At 55.8% G+C, this 15,843-nt stretch overlaps 7 protein-coding genes across 7 annotated transcripts; 3 read left to right on the top strand and 4 right to left on the bottom strand.

Annotated features, from left to right (window-relative positions):
• Nucleotides 1-75: 75 nt before the first annotated feature.
• On the top strand, nucleotides 76-2,975 carry CH63R_07360 (uncharacterized protein; the record flags this gene model as incomplete). Its single annotated transcript, XM_018302335.1, has 2 exons — nucleotides 76-198; nucleotides 336-2,975. The coding sequence occupies 2 exons, from the start codon at nucleotides 76-78 to the stop codon at nucleotides 2,973-2,975; spliced, it is 2,763 nt and encodes a 920-aa protein (XP_018157113.1).
• Nucleotides 2,976-4,749: 1,774 nt separating this feature from the next.
• CH63R_07359 (Short chain dehydrogenase) lies at nucleotides 4,750-5,559 on the top strand (the record flags this gene model as incomplete). The annotated part of the gene is made up of 1 exon (XM_018302334.1): nucleotides 4,750-5,559. One exon carries the CDS (start codon nucleotides 4,750-4,752, stop codon nucleotides 5,557-5,559), a length of 810 nt encoding a protein of 269 aa, XP_018157112.1.
• Nucleotides 5,560-5,968: 409 nt separating this feature from the next.
• CH63R_07358 (uncharacterized protein) lies at nucleotides 5,969-6,395 on the bottom strand (the record flags this gene model as incomplete). Its single annotated transcript, XM_018302333.1, has 2 exons — nucleotides 5,969-6,187; nucleotides 6,273-6,395. 2 exons carry the CDS (start codon nucleotides 6,393-6,395, stop codon nucleotides 5,969-5,971), a joined length of 342 nt encoding a protein of 113 aa, XP_018157111.1.
• Nucleotides 6,396-6,972: 577 nt separating this feature from the next.
• CH63R_07357 (uncharacterized protein) lies at nucleotides 6,973-7,693 on the bottom strand (the record flags this gene model as incomplete). Its single annotated transcript, XM_018302332.1, has 2 exons — nucleotides 6,973-7,565; nucleotides 7,633-7,693. The coding sequence occupies 2 exons, from the start codon at nucleotides 7,691-7,693 to the stop codon at nucleotides 6,973-6,975; spliced, it is 654 nt and encodes a 217-aa protein (XP_018157110.1).
• A 2,378-nt stretch (nucleotides 7,694-10,071) lies between these two features.
• Nucleotides 10,072-11,934, bottom strand: CH63R_07356 (uncharacterized protein; the record flags this gene model as incomplete). Its single annotated transcript, XM_018302331.1, has 2 exons — nucleotides 10,072-11,833; nucleotides 11,891-11,934. The coding sequence occupies 2 exons, from the start codon at nucleotides 11,932-11,934 to the stop codon at nucleotides 10,072-10,074; spliced, it is 1,806 nt and encodes a 601-aa protein (XP_018157109.1).
• Nucleotides 11,935-12,244: 310 nt separating this feature from the next.
• CH63R_07355 (uncharacterized protein) lies at nucleotides 12,245-12,730 on the top strand (the record flags this gene model as incomplete). The annotated part of the gene is made up of 1 exon (XM_018302330.1): nucleotides 12,245-12,730. The coding sequence occupies one exon, from the start codon at nucleotides 12,245-12,247 to the stop codon at nucleotides 12,728-12,730; it is 486 nt and encodes a 161-aa protein (XP_018157108.1).
• A 2,606-nt stretch (nucleotides 12,731-15,336) lies between these two features.
• Nucleotides 15,337-15,783, bottom strand: CH63R_07354 (uncharacterized protein; the record flags this gene model as incomplete). Its single annotated transcript, XM_018302329.1, has 1 exon — nucleotides 15,337-15,783. The coding sequence occupies one exon, from the start codon at nucleotides 15,781-15,783 to the stop codon at nucleotides 15,337-15,339; it is 447 nt and encodes a 148-aa protein (XP_018157107.1).
• Nucleotides 15,784-15,843: the final 60 nt, after the last annotated feature.

Below are 15,843 nucleotides of genomic sequence, written 5' to 3'. Positions count from 1 at the left end.
TGGAGATGATCGGCCCTGGTGCTCGACTGCTCGGTTCGGACGCTGCCTCTACCTCCCATTTGGCTTACAGCTAGCATGATGGGACGCCAACGCAGCCGTAGTGACGATGTTGCCTCGACGTCGCCCAAGGTCAGACGGTTCAGCAACGCGCTGCGCAAGATCTCGACCATGACTTCAGTTAAAGACGACAAGCCCTTGGTAGGAGTTTTCATGTCCTGTATTATGTATATCACTACCGCAGTCTCCTTCATATCTCCCCGTTCCTCTCGACAACATGTTGATGGGGATGACGGGACCACTTGGACTGGCTAGCAATGCTTACAATCCGAGGACAGAAGCCCGGCGACGATGTCGGATTTGGATTTGGCGAGTCATCCGATGCGGTTTCGTCCCGCGACTCCAGCTCCGCAATCGCCTTCAACGACTCGGATTTCAACCTTCGGCAGCTTCAGCAGCTGACGCAACGAGTGCGATCAACTCTCGCCAGCAAGGACGCCGACGCCGCATTCAAGAATTATGCCAAGGCCAGAGACCATGCAACACTTTGCCAGTCCTTGTTCGACATCTCAATACTTGCACCGGCAGTCAATGGACAAGCGAATAGGGCCAGCCCAGAAGGCAGAGGCGTGTCGCATGAGGTCTCTCTCGACGTACCCCACAGCCCGACGACAATCGATAGTCGATCATCGTTAAGTGGGAGGAGCCTCTCAGAAGTCACGACAGGGCAGAGTTGTGGTCAACGTTCCGGTCCAAGCCACAAGACGTGCCTATCGGCAGTCCGCGACTGGAAGAAATGCATCGAGTCGCTGCTAGAGGCCCTCAAGCTCACGCTCTCGGAGACGTACAAGAGTTATGAGCCCTACGCTACTCCACGTATGGTGGAGTCCTTGTTTCACAACAAAGAGTTCCGTGCGGCTGCGATTCAACAAATGAGGAAGACCAGCATCGACAAGACTTTCTCGGCAAGCCCCGATTTCTTCCCGCGATACATCATACGGCTCAGGAACTACGATCGCGTCAGGCAAGACCTCGTCGACATTACTCGCATCTTGCAGCTGGCGGAGTCCGGTGTCTCTGACGAAAGACTTGTAAAAGAGTATCATGTCTCACCCCGAGGCGATGCCATTCTCGAGTTCGCGAACATTGGAGCCGAGCCCCTACCTGTTCTCAGATTCCGCGTCTCTTCATTCTTGCTTGCGGAAACTTCACCCATCTTTGAGAGAATGTTTGCCAAGCACACACACATAGAAATCCATGACGATGAGGATGTGACTGATCAGTTGGCACCCCCACCATCACCATACATATGTGACGACGGGACCGAGGCAAAATTGTACCGCATGCCGCAGCAGGAGAGTGACTCGGAACACGCTCTCACGATTCTCCTTCACGCGGCACACATGCACAATGACAAGGTTCCACGGGAGGTATCCTTCGAACAGCTCGTTGCCATCGCCGACGTCTGCCTGAGATATCGGTGCACCTCGCCGCTTGAGCTGTTTGTCGAGCACAGATGGCTGCCACAATGGATTCACAAAAGCAGCGAAGACATGCCTGACGGGATGCTTCTGATCAGCTACGCCTTTGGGCTTAGGCAATTGTTCACACGCATGTCGAAAACCATCATTCTCAACCTTGTCGACGAGGAAGAACTGAAGAACAAGCCGTGGCCGCAGAAGATGAAAGATAGAATCTTGGCTGTGAGAGGGGCAAAGATGGCCCAGGTGCAAGCTTGCTGTGTAAACACGATACAGGAATATCTGTGCCCGTCGTTGGCAGCTGCCGAACAGGATGGTGCACCGAACCTACCGAGCGGGCCCAGCCCGCCGCCGCAAGCCAGGAGCCGCTCACGCAGCCCGAATCCTTCTCCTACCGGGGTATCGCCCCCCATACAGCCGTCGATATTCAGCAGCAGACCAAGGTGTCCCAGAGGGAGCCATTGGTGCGATGCGACGAATCTCGGCTGGCTCATGCTCATCTATGGGGAACTGCAACTGCTCCCTACAATCATGAAACCGATGGCGATCAAAGACCGGACCAATCCCCAGCAAACACCTCGCAGGAGTCTGGCCCAGCTTGTTGACCTACTACGGACCATCGCCAGCCCACCGCAGGCTCTGCATAGGGGTGGAGTCTGCGACCCGACGCCGCAGTTTCGCACTGCGATCAGCGACATATACAACAGCGTCTCTGGCTTAACGCTGTACGACATCAGCAAGCGTTCGCACGGTTGGGGTCTGTCTAGACACCGGTCTGGCCAGCCGCAGGCCATTCTGCAAAAGGGACTCAAGAATCCCGGCAAGAAGGAGCAGGGTGCAAAGGTGGATTTGACAGACACAATTCGTCTGAGAATCCTGCAGAGTGCTGATAACGTAGACGATTTGCATACCACGGCGATGATCAACCGAGGCTTTTATCAGACGTTTCACAAGAACCAGCTGTCGCTCATGTGGAAGTTTGTGAAACCCATTCGACGGATGACGTTGATGCGGCGGACTCCGACGGGTGCCTTTGGGTTTGACGAGGACAAGGTGCCTAAGGAGGAGGCGGATGCGCTGAAGGCGGATGTGAAAGCCGCGCGGGAGGCCGATGGAGGACTAGACGGTCCCGGGGAGGACGAGAGGCCCGAGGGCTCAGAGACGCAAGCGGCACAAGGCATCGCTGCGACGGGTGCACTGCTATCGGCATGCCTTCCCGAAGGCGCTCCCGCTTCTGATGCTCCGTCGCTGCTGGTGTTCAGCGACGAGGAGGCGCAGCAGATACTCTGGCCGGTGAAACCTTTGTCCCCGCCACATGATGCACCTTGCCAGTCCTCGGCGGCCGAGATCGCGGCAAAGGCGGTGACGAAGAGGGAAAAGTCTTGGGTCAGCGACCCAGCCTTTGTGGAGGAAAAGATGCTGCTGAAGGGCGAGGACAAGCATCTTAGGGAGGAGAGAGACAGGAGAGTCGGTCTCGTGAGAGATGGCGAGCACTAAAGTAGTCGGCAGTTCTCTGGGTTTTTGTAGCATTCAGCGTGGCGTTGAGAGACATTGTGACAATAGGGTAGTGGGTGGGTGGGCAGATGAAAGCATTGCTGAGGATGTTGGGTTTGACGCCTAGAACCTCTTTACCTGGCACACTAACGTTGGTGCCATTGCAGCAAAACAACAGAATATCCAACTGATCAACGATTCGGTTTCTTTTGAAGGTTCACGCCATATCGAAAACATGAAAACTACCTATCGAGGGAAATGAAATGCATTAATCTGTCTGGTGTGGGGTTACTCCGATGTGGGTCATAGATCTTAGGCTCCAAAACGGTCGAACCTAACCGAAGATCGTGGCGGACATAGCTCAGTTGGGAGAGCGTCAGACTGAAGTCAAACTTCAATCACTATAATCTGAAGGTCGTGTGTTCAATCCACACTGGCCGCATCTTCGTTTTTGTCTTTTTTCTCTCACCTCCTTCCTTCCTCTCTCACTCAGTCACCTACCTACCTACCTACCTACTACCTCTTAATCAGTCGGTCTGTATCGATCAGTCAGGCTCTTTCAATCACCAACTGGCTGGCTGGCGGTCGGTCCCTTGTCTCTTTGGACTTTTTCGATCAATACCTATTTAAAATCCAGCTACGTTGATTAAGTAAGTAAGTAGTAAGTAGGTGGGCGGGTTTGTCACTTGTTTCGTCTTTGGCGAGCAAGTCACGAAGGAAGGTCTTGGAAACACCGAGCTGTCTGTCTACCTCTCTCCATAGCTGGTTATAATGAGGATCATGCTGGAGACAGACATCTTAGGAGATCCCAGCTTGGTTAATGTGTTGTGTGTGTGTGTGTGTGTGTGTGTGTGTACCTTGACTTCAATCCTCGAGAGCTGCATCCCCAGCCAATATGTATATATATACATACATTCATTCGATCACAATACTCACTCAGCACAATGAATTCGAATTGCTCCCTCAGTCTCCTTGGGACTGGAGATACGATAGGCTCTCTTCTATATGCCCGCCGCCAAGCACTGCATCTGACTCAATCTGCCTGCCTACTTACTTACCTATCTGTCCGATCCGTCCGTCGTCCACCCCATCATCCCCGAGGGATCAACCAACACAAAGTCGACAGACCGGCCCCTGTTTGCTGCACCGCACGGCGACGTCCTTTTCAACCATGTAAACCCGAGTGAGTCCCTGGGCCTTTATAATGGCAGGACATTCGCAGCCGGTGGGTGGCTGGTCGAGCTGGTCAGTGGTTATCCCCAGGGCTTTGAACGCCCATACCGAATACGACCCATGAAGCAGAGCACTTACTCTATTTGCGGAGGGATACATGGAGGATGAAAGAAATCTGACGCTCTCTAGCGGCGAGAGCTCCACGGACAACGTCAACGGCGCGCCGAGGAAGCGTCCAATTGACACGGTGCATTCCCCGCAGAATCAGCCCCGCAACCGCCCCTCCTTGACGACGACGATGCAGTAGGGTCAGAGCTCTCTCTCTATATAAACTTGTTTGAGGAGACTCGTTAACAACTGTTGATCGCCTCGGTATCAGAATCATTACCCCCTCCCCCCCCTCTCTTTCTCACTAGAAGCAAACTTTGCTCACTCGCCATCACTTACACACTGTGAGACTCCCAGTTTGTCCAAAAAGACTTTCGCTTTATTAAGCTTATATTGAGAGGCTAGGCCAAACTTTGACAGTGTCATCCCGCGCCCCCTCCATTTATTCCATTCAAACTGTTTTCTTGTTCCGTTGCCAAGCCCGACGCATTTCACCATGCCCACTACCCTCCCCGGCACAACTGTCATCGTGACCGGCTCCGGCGGCGGCCTCGGCAAGGCCATCGCCGAGGCCTACCTCGCCACGGGCGCCAACGTCGTCATCGCCGACATCGATGAGGCCCGCGTCGCCGCAGTCGCCTCGGAGCACCGCGACACCTACGCCGGCCGCCTGCACACTGCTGTCGTCGACGTCACCTCCGAGGCCTCGGTCGAGGCCCTCGTCAGCGGCGTCGTCGAGCGCTTCGGCCGCCTCGACGTCGTCGTCAACAACGCAGGCGTCATGGACCGCTTCGACCCGGCCGGCGACTGCGCCAAGGACACCTGGGACCGCGTCCTCGCTGTCAACCTCACGGGGCCCTTCCTCACCACCAAGTTCGCCGTCAACCAGTTCCTGAACCAGGGCCCTGCCGGCGCCGGCGGCGGGCCCCGCGGCCTCATCATCAACGTCGGCTCCAACGCGAGCTACCGCGGCATGACCTCGGGCGTCGCCTACACGGCCTCCAAGCACGGCGTCGTCGCCCTCACCAAGAACTCGGCGGGCTTCTACGGCGACAAGGGCATCTACTCGGTCGCCCTGCTGGTCGGGCCCATGGACACGACCAACATCATGGACGCCTTCGCCGGGGGCGTCAACCAGCCCGCCATGGAAAAGGTCACGGCCGCCATGCCCGAGTACAAGCGCGGCGAGACGGGGCTGGACCCGGCCGCCGTTGCCAAGTACTGCGTGTTCCTGACGGACAAAGACATCGCGTCGTCGGCCAACGGGAGCTGCGTCGTACTGAACCGGAACTGGCCGTTCGCTTAGTCTGGTTGTGGGAGGTGTCCCCCTCCCTCCCCTCTTTTTGTTATGTTTATGGGCAGCCGATTCAAAAGTGAGACAGAGGACGAGACGAGGCGTTCATGGTGCAGTGGAAGAACAAGAGACGCAAGATAGGATGTCATGTCATGATCAATGTTACGATTGTTTGTATACCAGCACTTGCGTCGGTTGCCTGTTTTCCTGACAGTCAACTTTGAGAGAGTGAAAAGAAGAAAAGTGACGCAGGGCCAAGTAAGAACACCTTTTGGCCAGACCCAGTGGGATGTAACAGGCCGTGCTCGGCACTCATGATGAGCCTATTGATTGCGTCGACGAAGAATATCAATGTCATTCTTCCATTTTCGCTGCAGAATTCCGTGGGATTCTGATTCATCCCCTTTCTCATGCCAAGTCATCATCGAGAACGATTGCGAGACGGGCCATCGGGGCGGATAGGACCACGTCCCAAGAACGACGGCGCGTAGTCCCCTAGAAAGCCGCTTACGTACCTAGCAACAGTCACCAGCACCCCCGGCGTCTCGCCATCAGGTTCGCTGTCATCACCGGTTTGCGGCGGCGGCTCTTCGTACTGACCTTGGTTCTGGCTCTGATTTCGGCGCTGCGGCTGCTGCTGCTGCTGACGGTTGTCTCGATGGCGATGCGTGTCGGCCTCTCGCGCGGTGCTGGGGGGGGCCAAAGTGGCAAGCCACGCATCGCACGACGTTGTAGTCGAGTTCCACCAGCTTGAGGCCGTCGGGGCAGTAGGGCAAGGCGTGCTCGAAGGGGCTGGGCCGGACCCAGGTGCGCTTGTCGCACCAGACGTCCCTGTCCTTGGAGGACATGATGACGTTGCAGTCACAGCAAACGTGACGGTGTCGGTAAACGTAGCACATGCTCCTGGTGGATTTGGGAAAGGGGTTTACTGTTCGGTTCAATAGAGCGGCTCTCACTCAGGTCGAAGCGAGTACGATACAAAAAGGCGCCGATGGGAACTAGTCGGTTGTTCGAGTTGCTGTGTATGGCATGACGAAAACCTGATTGATGTCTTGGGAACCGGCATTTGATTCTTTAAGTAAGAGACGTTCAACAATACAACATCATCATCGAAGAAAGGGATTTCTTTCTGCTGCTGAAGTGGATGTCATCTCTGATCTCTTGTGTTTTAGTTGTTCGAGAACGGGGGCCTCCGCAACAACAATGGCTGGGAACGTGGAGTGTATTGAGCCGAATCACTCCGCGTACGTGCCGCATCTGAGGTATGTATGTTTTGGGTTTCTGTTTTGTTTGTTTTGTTCATAGCTAACGTACCTACATGGGCTACCAAAAAGAAGACTCGGAGCGCTCCGAAAAGAGGACCGGCCCCGACCCCGGCCTTCCATTAGACTCGACCACTCGGCCGGGCGACTGACACACACCCGATTACTGGCCGCATTGGCCCTCGACAACTTTGACGTCGCCGTTGACATCGCACTGGCCGTCCGCCTGGCAAGATCCGGCGCCAGTTCCGTCGGTGCAGGCCAAGCCCACGAACTCAGCCGCCGCGTCTGCGTCCCCCTCCTGGTTCCCGTTGTTGTTGTTGTTGTTATTGTTGTTGTTGTTATTGTTGTCGTTGTTGTTCTGATTATCCTGGTTGTCTTGATTGTCTTGATTGTCCTGATTCTGGTTGTCCTGGTTCTGGTTGTCCTGGTTCTGGTTGTCCTGGTTCTGATTGTCTTGATTGTCCTGGTTCTGGTTGTCCTGGTTCTGGTTGTCCTGGTTCTGGTTGTCTTGATTGTCCTGATTCTGGTTGTCCTGGTTCTGGTTGTCCTGGTTCTGGTTGTCTTGATTGTCCTGATTCTGGTTGTCTTGATTATCTTGGTTGTCCCGGCTCTGATTGTCATTGGCGTTGTTGCCTCCGCCTCCGCTGGCACCGAAGCCGCCGGCACCTCCCTTTCCGCCGCCGAAACCACCAGCACGTCCGACAACGCCGCCGCCACCTCCACGGCCAGCGCCGCCGAACTGGAGACTTGGGGCTGCAGAGAACGAAAAAAAAAAAAGTCAACATCCAAGACGCTTTGGGGGTTAATGGGGAGAGCTAACCTGTCAGAGCATTGCCTGTGAGAAGAGCGACGACAAGGAGCGTGATGGTTGTGTAACGCATTGTGGTAGTTGGGTGATAAAATGTCCTGCAAGTTGGGGAGACGGTGAGATGTGCGGGACAGAGGTCGACTGAAGAGTATCGTATAAAACACACAAGAACTTGACCGAACCGAAGAGTGCGCAGCACTTGGAAAGTAGGTTGGGGGGAAAAAGACAGGCTAGATGCAAAGGAATAAGTGATTGACGATGAGCCAGAAGCTGTCAGGCTCTCTCGAGAACACCACCATCCTTATTATACCCGCACACATCTCCTTCATCTTCTTCATCTATCTCGCTGACTTACTTACTTACCCACAGGTCCCCCTCCATCACCTGGGGGGGGGCAAAGTCGTAAACTGGTGATGCCCGCATCGACACATCAGACGGCTGGGCGTTCGGCATCCGATCTTGGCTCACATCACCGCATTCATCTTGCAACATCGGAAGTTTAGATGGCATGCTGTCGTCCGGATACCTCAAACGAGGGATGCGCGTCGCGTCGCCCCATGAGAGGGATGATCGGGACCCGACCAAGCCGCATGATCGAGGACAGTTGTTCGTACCCGCCGCCCCGGGAGGGCAAAGGAACCAGACAAGCTGCGTCCCGAGCCCGAGGCGATCGGCGTCTGGTGGAAGCAGACCTGTCATGTTCTTTGTCTGTACTCCGCCCCCGGCGAGGTCGTCTCTACCTACCTAAGCATCAATTCCTGGCGAATTTCTTTTCTGAGGTCGTTAGCTGGGGACCAGAAGAAGTGCGGCGGGAAATGTTTTGGGAATCCAGTTTGATGTCTCTTGACTTCGTTGGCCAGCCTTTTCTCGACAAGTTGGGGACCTGTGCATGGCCGACCGACAGACCGGGAGAACAGAACCCAAAAAAAAAAAAAAAGGAAGCGTCTGTTGGTTGAATCACGACGCTCCCTAACCCCCCGCATTTTCACTTGCCCCCTGTTTCGACCGATGCTGCGACAGCTGAGCCGCGGTCGATCTGTATGTACATTTAAGTGATGTGGGCGCCGCCACGGAGGGGTAATGGGCGGGGGGGGGGATGGGGGTTGTTAGAGGTTTTGTAGATCGTGGTATTCGTCTCGCGTTCTCCTACGAGCCAAGATGTCGCAAGAAGGGGGATTCTGTTTGACGAGAAGCGAGGGTCTGTCTCTCTTCCACCACGGCTGGGCTTTCTGTGACTGATAAATATTTCATCAGAGCTGGAGAAGGGGGGCGGTCGGTCAACCAGTCAAATAGACAGCGAGCAATCAATCGGACATAAAAAACATTCATAAGTAGCCGCCAGCCCATGGACACCAAGATATTTAGAAAGACAAGGACGATGATAGATAGAGCAAACAAGATGGCAGGCACACGACCCAGGCAGGTAGGTAGGTAGTAAGTAGGTCTTGCTTGCTTGTTGAATGAATGAAGTCTGAACAAGAAAAGGAGATTGAAGCAAAAAGACAAAAACGAAGATGCGGCCAGTGTGGATTGAACACACGACCTTCAGATTATAGTGATTGAAGTTTGACTTCAGTCTGACGCTCTCCCAACTGAGCTATGTCCGCCACGATCTTCGAGAAGCTCGAAGAAAAGACAACTCATAATCCTAGTGGATGAGTGGGTAGGTTAGGTAGGAGGAGGGCGCGAACCCTGGATCCTGGGTCCGAGACGCGGATGTGGGGCCGATCGGCCGCCCGTCCGTCTGAGGGGCAGGGGAGGGAGGGGGCATGTTAAAGAGACGGTGGTAGGCAGGCAACATGCGGCGTGCGCCGCGGCCTGGATGCCGTGGCTTACAGCTCTCTTGAATTTCGTATTTCCACTTCTCTACTCGTTCTTTCTTCATGTCATTTCCAAAACGGTTTTTATTCAATCTTTTTGCATGAATGCTTTTGCGTATTTAGTTGGGCGAACGAAACCCATTTATTCGGCTGCCTGATATTGTGCCAAACTGCCGTCCTCGATACAAGGCCGTCTGTCCCTTTCAGCCAAACCCTTCAGACAAGGGACTGTACTTGTGGAAGAGTCGGGATCTAACGTTCCGTTTTGTCAGGAGACTTGCTTAACGTCCCTCCCCCGGAGAGGAAACGGTCGCCAGGTAGGTTGACCAGAAACTGGTTGATTACATTATCATTGGATAATTACGACTCGGACTCCAATGTGCATCCTTCCACGCCTGCCCTACCTACTCGTCACCCCTCTTCGCCTCCGATATCAAAAGAGCTACTCCAAAGTCAAATATGGCGTGGTATGTTCGCGCGCCCCCTTTCCAAAACTGACCAGCCAGGGTATTCCACAAAAAGCACCACCCCCCATATGTCGGTATCTAGTACAGACACATCTGCCCGAAGTCTAAAGACGCCTCCTTTTTTTTTTTTGTGTGGTGCTTTTTTGTTCCTTCTCTCGAACCACCTAGATAAATCCCACGCGGAACTCGTCCGCGATTCCCGTCGGCGCCCTCAACCCAAAGTCCGGCCGCCGTCCCTCCCGACCGTCTCGCCCAGGAGTCAGGGGCATCACCAGCCCGGGACTCATCTGGCCTTCGGACCTCTCGCTCGGCGTGTGCGGCCGTTGGCCAGTTCCGAAAGTCGGACTTGCTAGTGGACTCGGGAGCGGCCAATTCGCGTCGCTCGAAGGCTCGGGGATCAGGCTGTTTGGGGTCGGCGGCTGGGGTGGCTGCATGCGAGGGGAGATCATGGCGAAGTTTCCGTGCTGGACGTCGCGGTCGTCCCAGCCCGGTGGCCGGAACTGCGGGTTCGACGCCTTGCGCTGGAGCTCGACCGGCGGCGGGGGCGGACGGCGGTTCGCTGGTGTGATGCCGTAGCTGCGTTCGCCTTCACCTGGCGCCACTCTCCTCGACGTGGGCGGGGGGCCGAGATATCCCTGCGGCGGCGAAGGCCGGTCGTCGCGAGTGCGGCCGTCAGGGTCTTTCCTCTCCCCGCCGTCCGGGCCTAGCCGCTCCTTGGAGTCGAAGTATGAGCGTTCGCGGGCATCCGAGTTCATCCTCTCCCTCGGCTCCAAATTCGTTCTCTCCCGCGCGTCCGAACCCATTCGCTGCCTGGCATTGACCCAATCCTCGGGAGGCCGCGCAGGACTTCGCAACGGCCCGTCGTACGGTACCTGCTGCGGCCTCGGGGGCGGGAGACCGGCGATACGGGGCGGTTGGGGCAGGCTCCTCAATTCCGGAGGACACGGGCGTCGAGTGCTCCTCGGTGGCGGACTCGCGGGGATCGTGGGGCTCTGCTGTTCTGGCTTTGTGAAATCGAGCGCAGCCAGGTCTTGGTGGATATCCATCGAAAAACTCTGTCTCCGAGGGGTGACGATGGTGAGGGTGTCTCGTTTTGCTGCAACGTTCTGGATGATAGGCCGGGCATAGAAGTGCTGCTCCTCGTCACTGCAGCGACCTGTCGACGCGGTCGGAGAGGGGAGTGCTGCGGGCCCAGGTCGGTGTGCCTCACGGACGGTAGTAACGGCCGTCTTTGGTCTGAAGTCGGTCCTCAATGGCGGAAGAGAGCCGTTGATAGACTGGGGAGGAGACGGGCAGGCCTTGGTTGGCGACAGCGGGGCAGGGGTCAGCTTGGCATCTTTGGGTACGTCTGACGGGGTCAGATTGAACTCGAACTGGCCGAGCGGGCTCCGGGGTGCGTTGGTGATGGTGGGAGTGGGAAGGGGGGACAGGCTGTTGGAGGAGTGATAGCCGCTCGGCGCCGGGCTGAGGGAACCGTCGTTTCTCGGGCCGGCGTTGTCGCGAGCGAAGTGGACGTCGAGGGGGTTGACCCAGACCTTTCGGCTGGCCGAGTTAGGGGTACCCGGTCTACTTCCGGGCCTGCTGCCACCGGTGATGATGGGCGGGCTCGCAAAGTTCTGCAGACTGGCGACGGAGCTGTTGTTCCACCGCATGCTTAAATTAGCCTCGGACCCAACAGGGCGGACACCCTTGCCGGCGCCGGGTGCACCAAGGTCGACCAGGGACGACGAGCCGCCATTCAGATAAGGAGCGTTGGGCTGACGAAAACCGGCGGCGAAGCTCTTGTTGGACATGGCAGTGCCGGGACGGGAGCCGTTGATGAGGATGGGACGATCCAGCTCCTTTCCGAAGAACTGGCCTTCGCCGAGGAGGTTCTGATCAGTCCGTTTCCATTGAGGCTTTTGCTCCACCGCCTTCTCGGCTTTCCTACGGATGGCCAGTCAGCTGTGTGGCTCGATGCCCGGGGCAGAATTGATGGCGCACTTCTTCTTATCAGCGCCGAGCTTCAGGCCGAAAAAGGACACCATGGCTCCGGGGGTTAAAAGGGTATCAAGAACTGCGCTGGTTAGCTTCACGATATGGCGAAAGCGAGGTGGGGGGGGGGGGGGGGGTTGTACTGTGTATTGTGTTGGGTAGGGGCTGCTTACAAGACAAATGAATGGCATAAAAATGAAAATAAAGCTGGGGCTGTGAGCTATGCACAGAGGATGCGGGAAGGTCCAGTCCCTGGAAATGGACAACCAGGTAAACAACAATCGAATGAGTTTTGGGCTGGGGGGGAAATGAAAGGAAGAAGCAAACGAAACCAGCGGGGGGGTTTCCTGAAGAAGGGAATGAATGGAGCGGCCAACGGCTCCGGTGTCTAGCTGGCGGAAGCGTGAAATTGCGACCGAGCAAGAGCAAAAGCAAAAGCAGATCAAGACAGAGGGAGTCGAGGGACGAGGAAGAAGGGCGGCGGGTGGTTATTGGCAACGGACCATGTCGCGACTTTTTCCGGGCGACGGTGACGGAGGTCGAAGTGAGAGGGACAAGGGCGACGATCCTTATTCGCGGGCCCAAAGACAGTTTGATCCGTTACAGGCTCAGGGGGGCGGGGGGCACACAGCAACAGCAGCAGCAGCAGTTCGTCGTCCCAATGAGGGAGCTCAGGAAAAGGGACAGGCTGACGAGCTAGTCGCCCAGATCGGCGGACAGGGCAGAAGCTTTGGTGGAGTTCGATGCTGGGTCAAGACAAGGTTGTTGGATGTTCGGGTGGAAAAGCAACGAGTGGTGAAAGCGTGCGCGCTCTCTCTCTCTCTCTCTGTGTGTGCCGAGGGTGAGTGAGGCGAGTCTTGAGATGGGGCGGTGGGTTGTTTGTGATAAAGAGCGATGAGACTTGCTGATATCGAACCCCCCCTTTGTAGACAGAACCAACAAGGAGAGACAGCCGGCCAGCAAGGAGTTGGAGAGAACGAGAGACAACGATTGGGAAGATGGCGGATAAGGTGGTCGAGGATGGACGGGAACAAAAGTCAACCGAGAATCGCCATCGACGGGGCAGGGGGAGGGAGGGGGAGGAGACTTGATACTGGAGAGGGGACCTCGTCCGGAGCAGGCCGAGCTATTGCGACGTCGCCGTTGTCGACCAAAAAGACGAAAAGAGGGGTGGACCGTGGGACGGAGAAGAAGCGTGGGCAAAGTGTGGAGATGAAGAACAGGCCTTCCCTTCTTCTCCCAGGCATTATGGCCCCCCGTCCCCTCTTCTTGGGGCTGGTGTTTAATGAAACGGCAGACCACCACCACCACCAGCAGTCCCACCAACGCGTGTGCAAATCTCAGCCTTTACCCCCTTTGACGTAGACTCGCTCTCGGTCAGACAGGGTCTCCACGCGCGCGCACGTCAACAGGCCAAGTGAGGGAGAGAGAGATGATCGAGTCGAGGGTAAGGGTAAGGGTAAGGGGAAGGGGAAGGGGAAGGGGGGCAAAGGCCAAAATCTTTCTGTGCTGCCCTTGCGCTGCAAAGGGAGGGGATTCAGGAGAGACTCACGGGAGGAAGACACCCTAGCCTTGAATAAACCCCCCCCCCCCCCCCCCCCCCCCCCTGAACTGGGCCACATGTAAGTACTATTACCTACCTTGTGCATGCGAGCCTCGTGACGACTGCTGTGCCGCTGTCAAGGCTGTATCAGTCATGCAGCCGCCATGCCATGTCCCCATTGTAGCCGGTCGATAAGGGACGGGCAAACAAAACGTGATAAGAGCATCCCCGGAAAATACCACCTGAACGGGATTCCCGGGATCAAGGGTGTTTGTAAGATCACACGCTACCCTGTCCTGTGTACATACCCGCCCAGTTCATCTCTTTTTGTATGGGGGTTTTTTTTTTACTTCTTCAAAGTTCTGCAATGGTTCTTCACATCCCATGCGAAGGGCTTACGAGACTCATTTAAGCATCCTGCATCTTCACCGTCTGCAATGCAGCATGTGAAGGGTACATTACTCGATGCTCACCGTTTCCTGATCGCTTGACACTCACGCATTTGATTTGTGTGCCAAATTGGGCAAGGCAGGCAACGGGGGTGGTTGGTTGGTTTTGCCCGTTTGGCCTAGTGTGGGTGAGGAGGAGGAGAGTGAGAGAGTGAGAATGAGAATGAGAATGAGAATGAGAATAAGAGGAAGGAGAGCTGATCAGAAGAAACGCAAAAGGAAGGACTAAAACGCCAACCAACGGTACGTACACAACACACTGCACAAAAAGGGGTTTACATTAATCGGGTACTCTACACATCCAACACCCCTGGCTAATGCTAGCCAATGCTGGCTAATGGGCTGCTGATGGCTGCACCTGCCGAATTCTTTTTTAGCCCGCGGAGCTTCCTCCGCCGGCTGCTTCCTTCCATTAGACCCCTTATGTTAATTTTTGTTTAAATTCTTTTTTTACATATTTTGTTTACTCTGTACATGAAGCCTTTTCTTCCTCCTCCGGATCCAGACCGACCCGCGATCCATCGTCGATAATCAACATATACCAACAACATTATGCCCCCTTTGATGCACACGACCCAAAACCAACCCGGTCGAGCAGCAGCAAAAGCCAAATTGGATGTCCTTGTGGAATGGAGTGGAGGGGCAGAGGACGTGGTATCTACATGGATTGCCCGGCATCCGTCGAGAAAATCCTCCGTCGCAGGTGGAGCGGGCTTGACGTCAAAACATGTCCGACCTTCGATTGAGATCTACGCTTAGTTTTTTTCCCCCTCCTTGTTTTGATTTTTCCTATCCTTCAGCTGTTCGTGTTGTTTACTGCAGAAGTCCGTGTGCCCACTCCGGCGGGGAGAAGGGGGTTTGGCGGGTAGGAGAAGAACTACAAGACTACAAGAAGAACAAGAAGAAAAACAACATAACTCGCCGGGGATCTTCAACTGTCCTTACGCGGCTGCGCAACCAGCCACTGTCGACCGCCCTCCCCCCACGCAAGCATGCACGCATAGCATACAGAAGTCGCCTTTCCCCCCATTTCCCGCCCCCGATCAGAATCTTCCTCCAGCCCAAATAACGACACGTCAAGATACCCGCCAAGGGAGAAGGCGCATGAATAAAGGGCCTCTCTCCCTTGGACCTTCCCTCACCCCTCTCCCTTCCCCACCTACAATACCGACAGCTTAGTCGCCGACATCGAGTCCCGTAGCCTCAGCCTCCTCAGCTGACAACGCTTTCCGTCAATAGCGCCGTCCGCCGCCGGTGCCACGCCTAAAATCGACTCGGACTACGGGCCTTTGGAGAGCCGCTGGCGCCCGCTCGGGCGTCCGTTCATTTTTTCTTCTTCTTTTCTCTTCACCTTTGAGAAGGGCTCTCGCAAGCAAGTCACCTACAACAGCCAGCCGCCTTAGCCCCCCCTCCCCCTTCCTCCTCCCTTCCCTTTTTTTCCCTTCTCCTTTTCTAGTTATCCACTACAATCTGCGCTTCTGACCCGTCATCGGGCGTGGCTGGCTCATCTCGCGGCCTCTGCCGTGCGCCACGGAGATGCCGCCCAAAGGATGAAAAAGGAGACAGGGAAAAAGGGGGGGGGAGGGGGTCGCCGCCATGAACCATACTCTGCAGACTGCCGTCGAGAGCATGTGGCGGGAATGGCGTCTGTCCGCGGCGAGCAGAGCCGATACGAGGTCGACTCGGACTTCAGGTGAGCGAGTGACACTGACAGGTCCGTCGACAAAGGTGAACCGAGCCAGTGCCGCGCAGCCGAGAATCTGGAGGAGTGGAGATCCGCTCCTGACGGCAGATCCGGGCTTGGCACCGTTCCGAGCCGCCGCCTGAAAATCAAAGAGGATGAAGCAGGTGGTGCGTATTGCGTGGCGCGGTATTTGCAATCTATTGAGTTCGGTTCCTATGTCGCCCATGACATGATGTACCGAATCCGTACCTTTATGTCCATAATTTCCTTGGCATAAATGTGTGTC

This window comes from Colletotrichum higginsianum, chromosome 5 (genome assembly GCF_001672515.1).
Source record: "Colletotrichum higginsianum IMI 349063 chromosome 5, whole genome shotgun sequence".
NCBI lineage: Eukaryota > Fungi > Ascomycota > Sordariomycetes > Glomerellales > Glomerellaceae > Colletotrichum > Colletotrichum higginsianum.
Note: the sequence above shows the minus strand (reverse complement) of the source record. Positions and strands in the feature narration are given on the sequence as shown.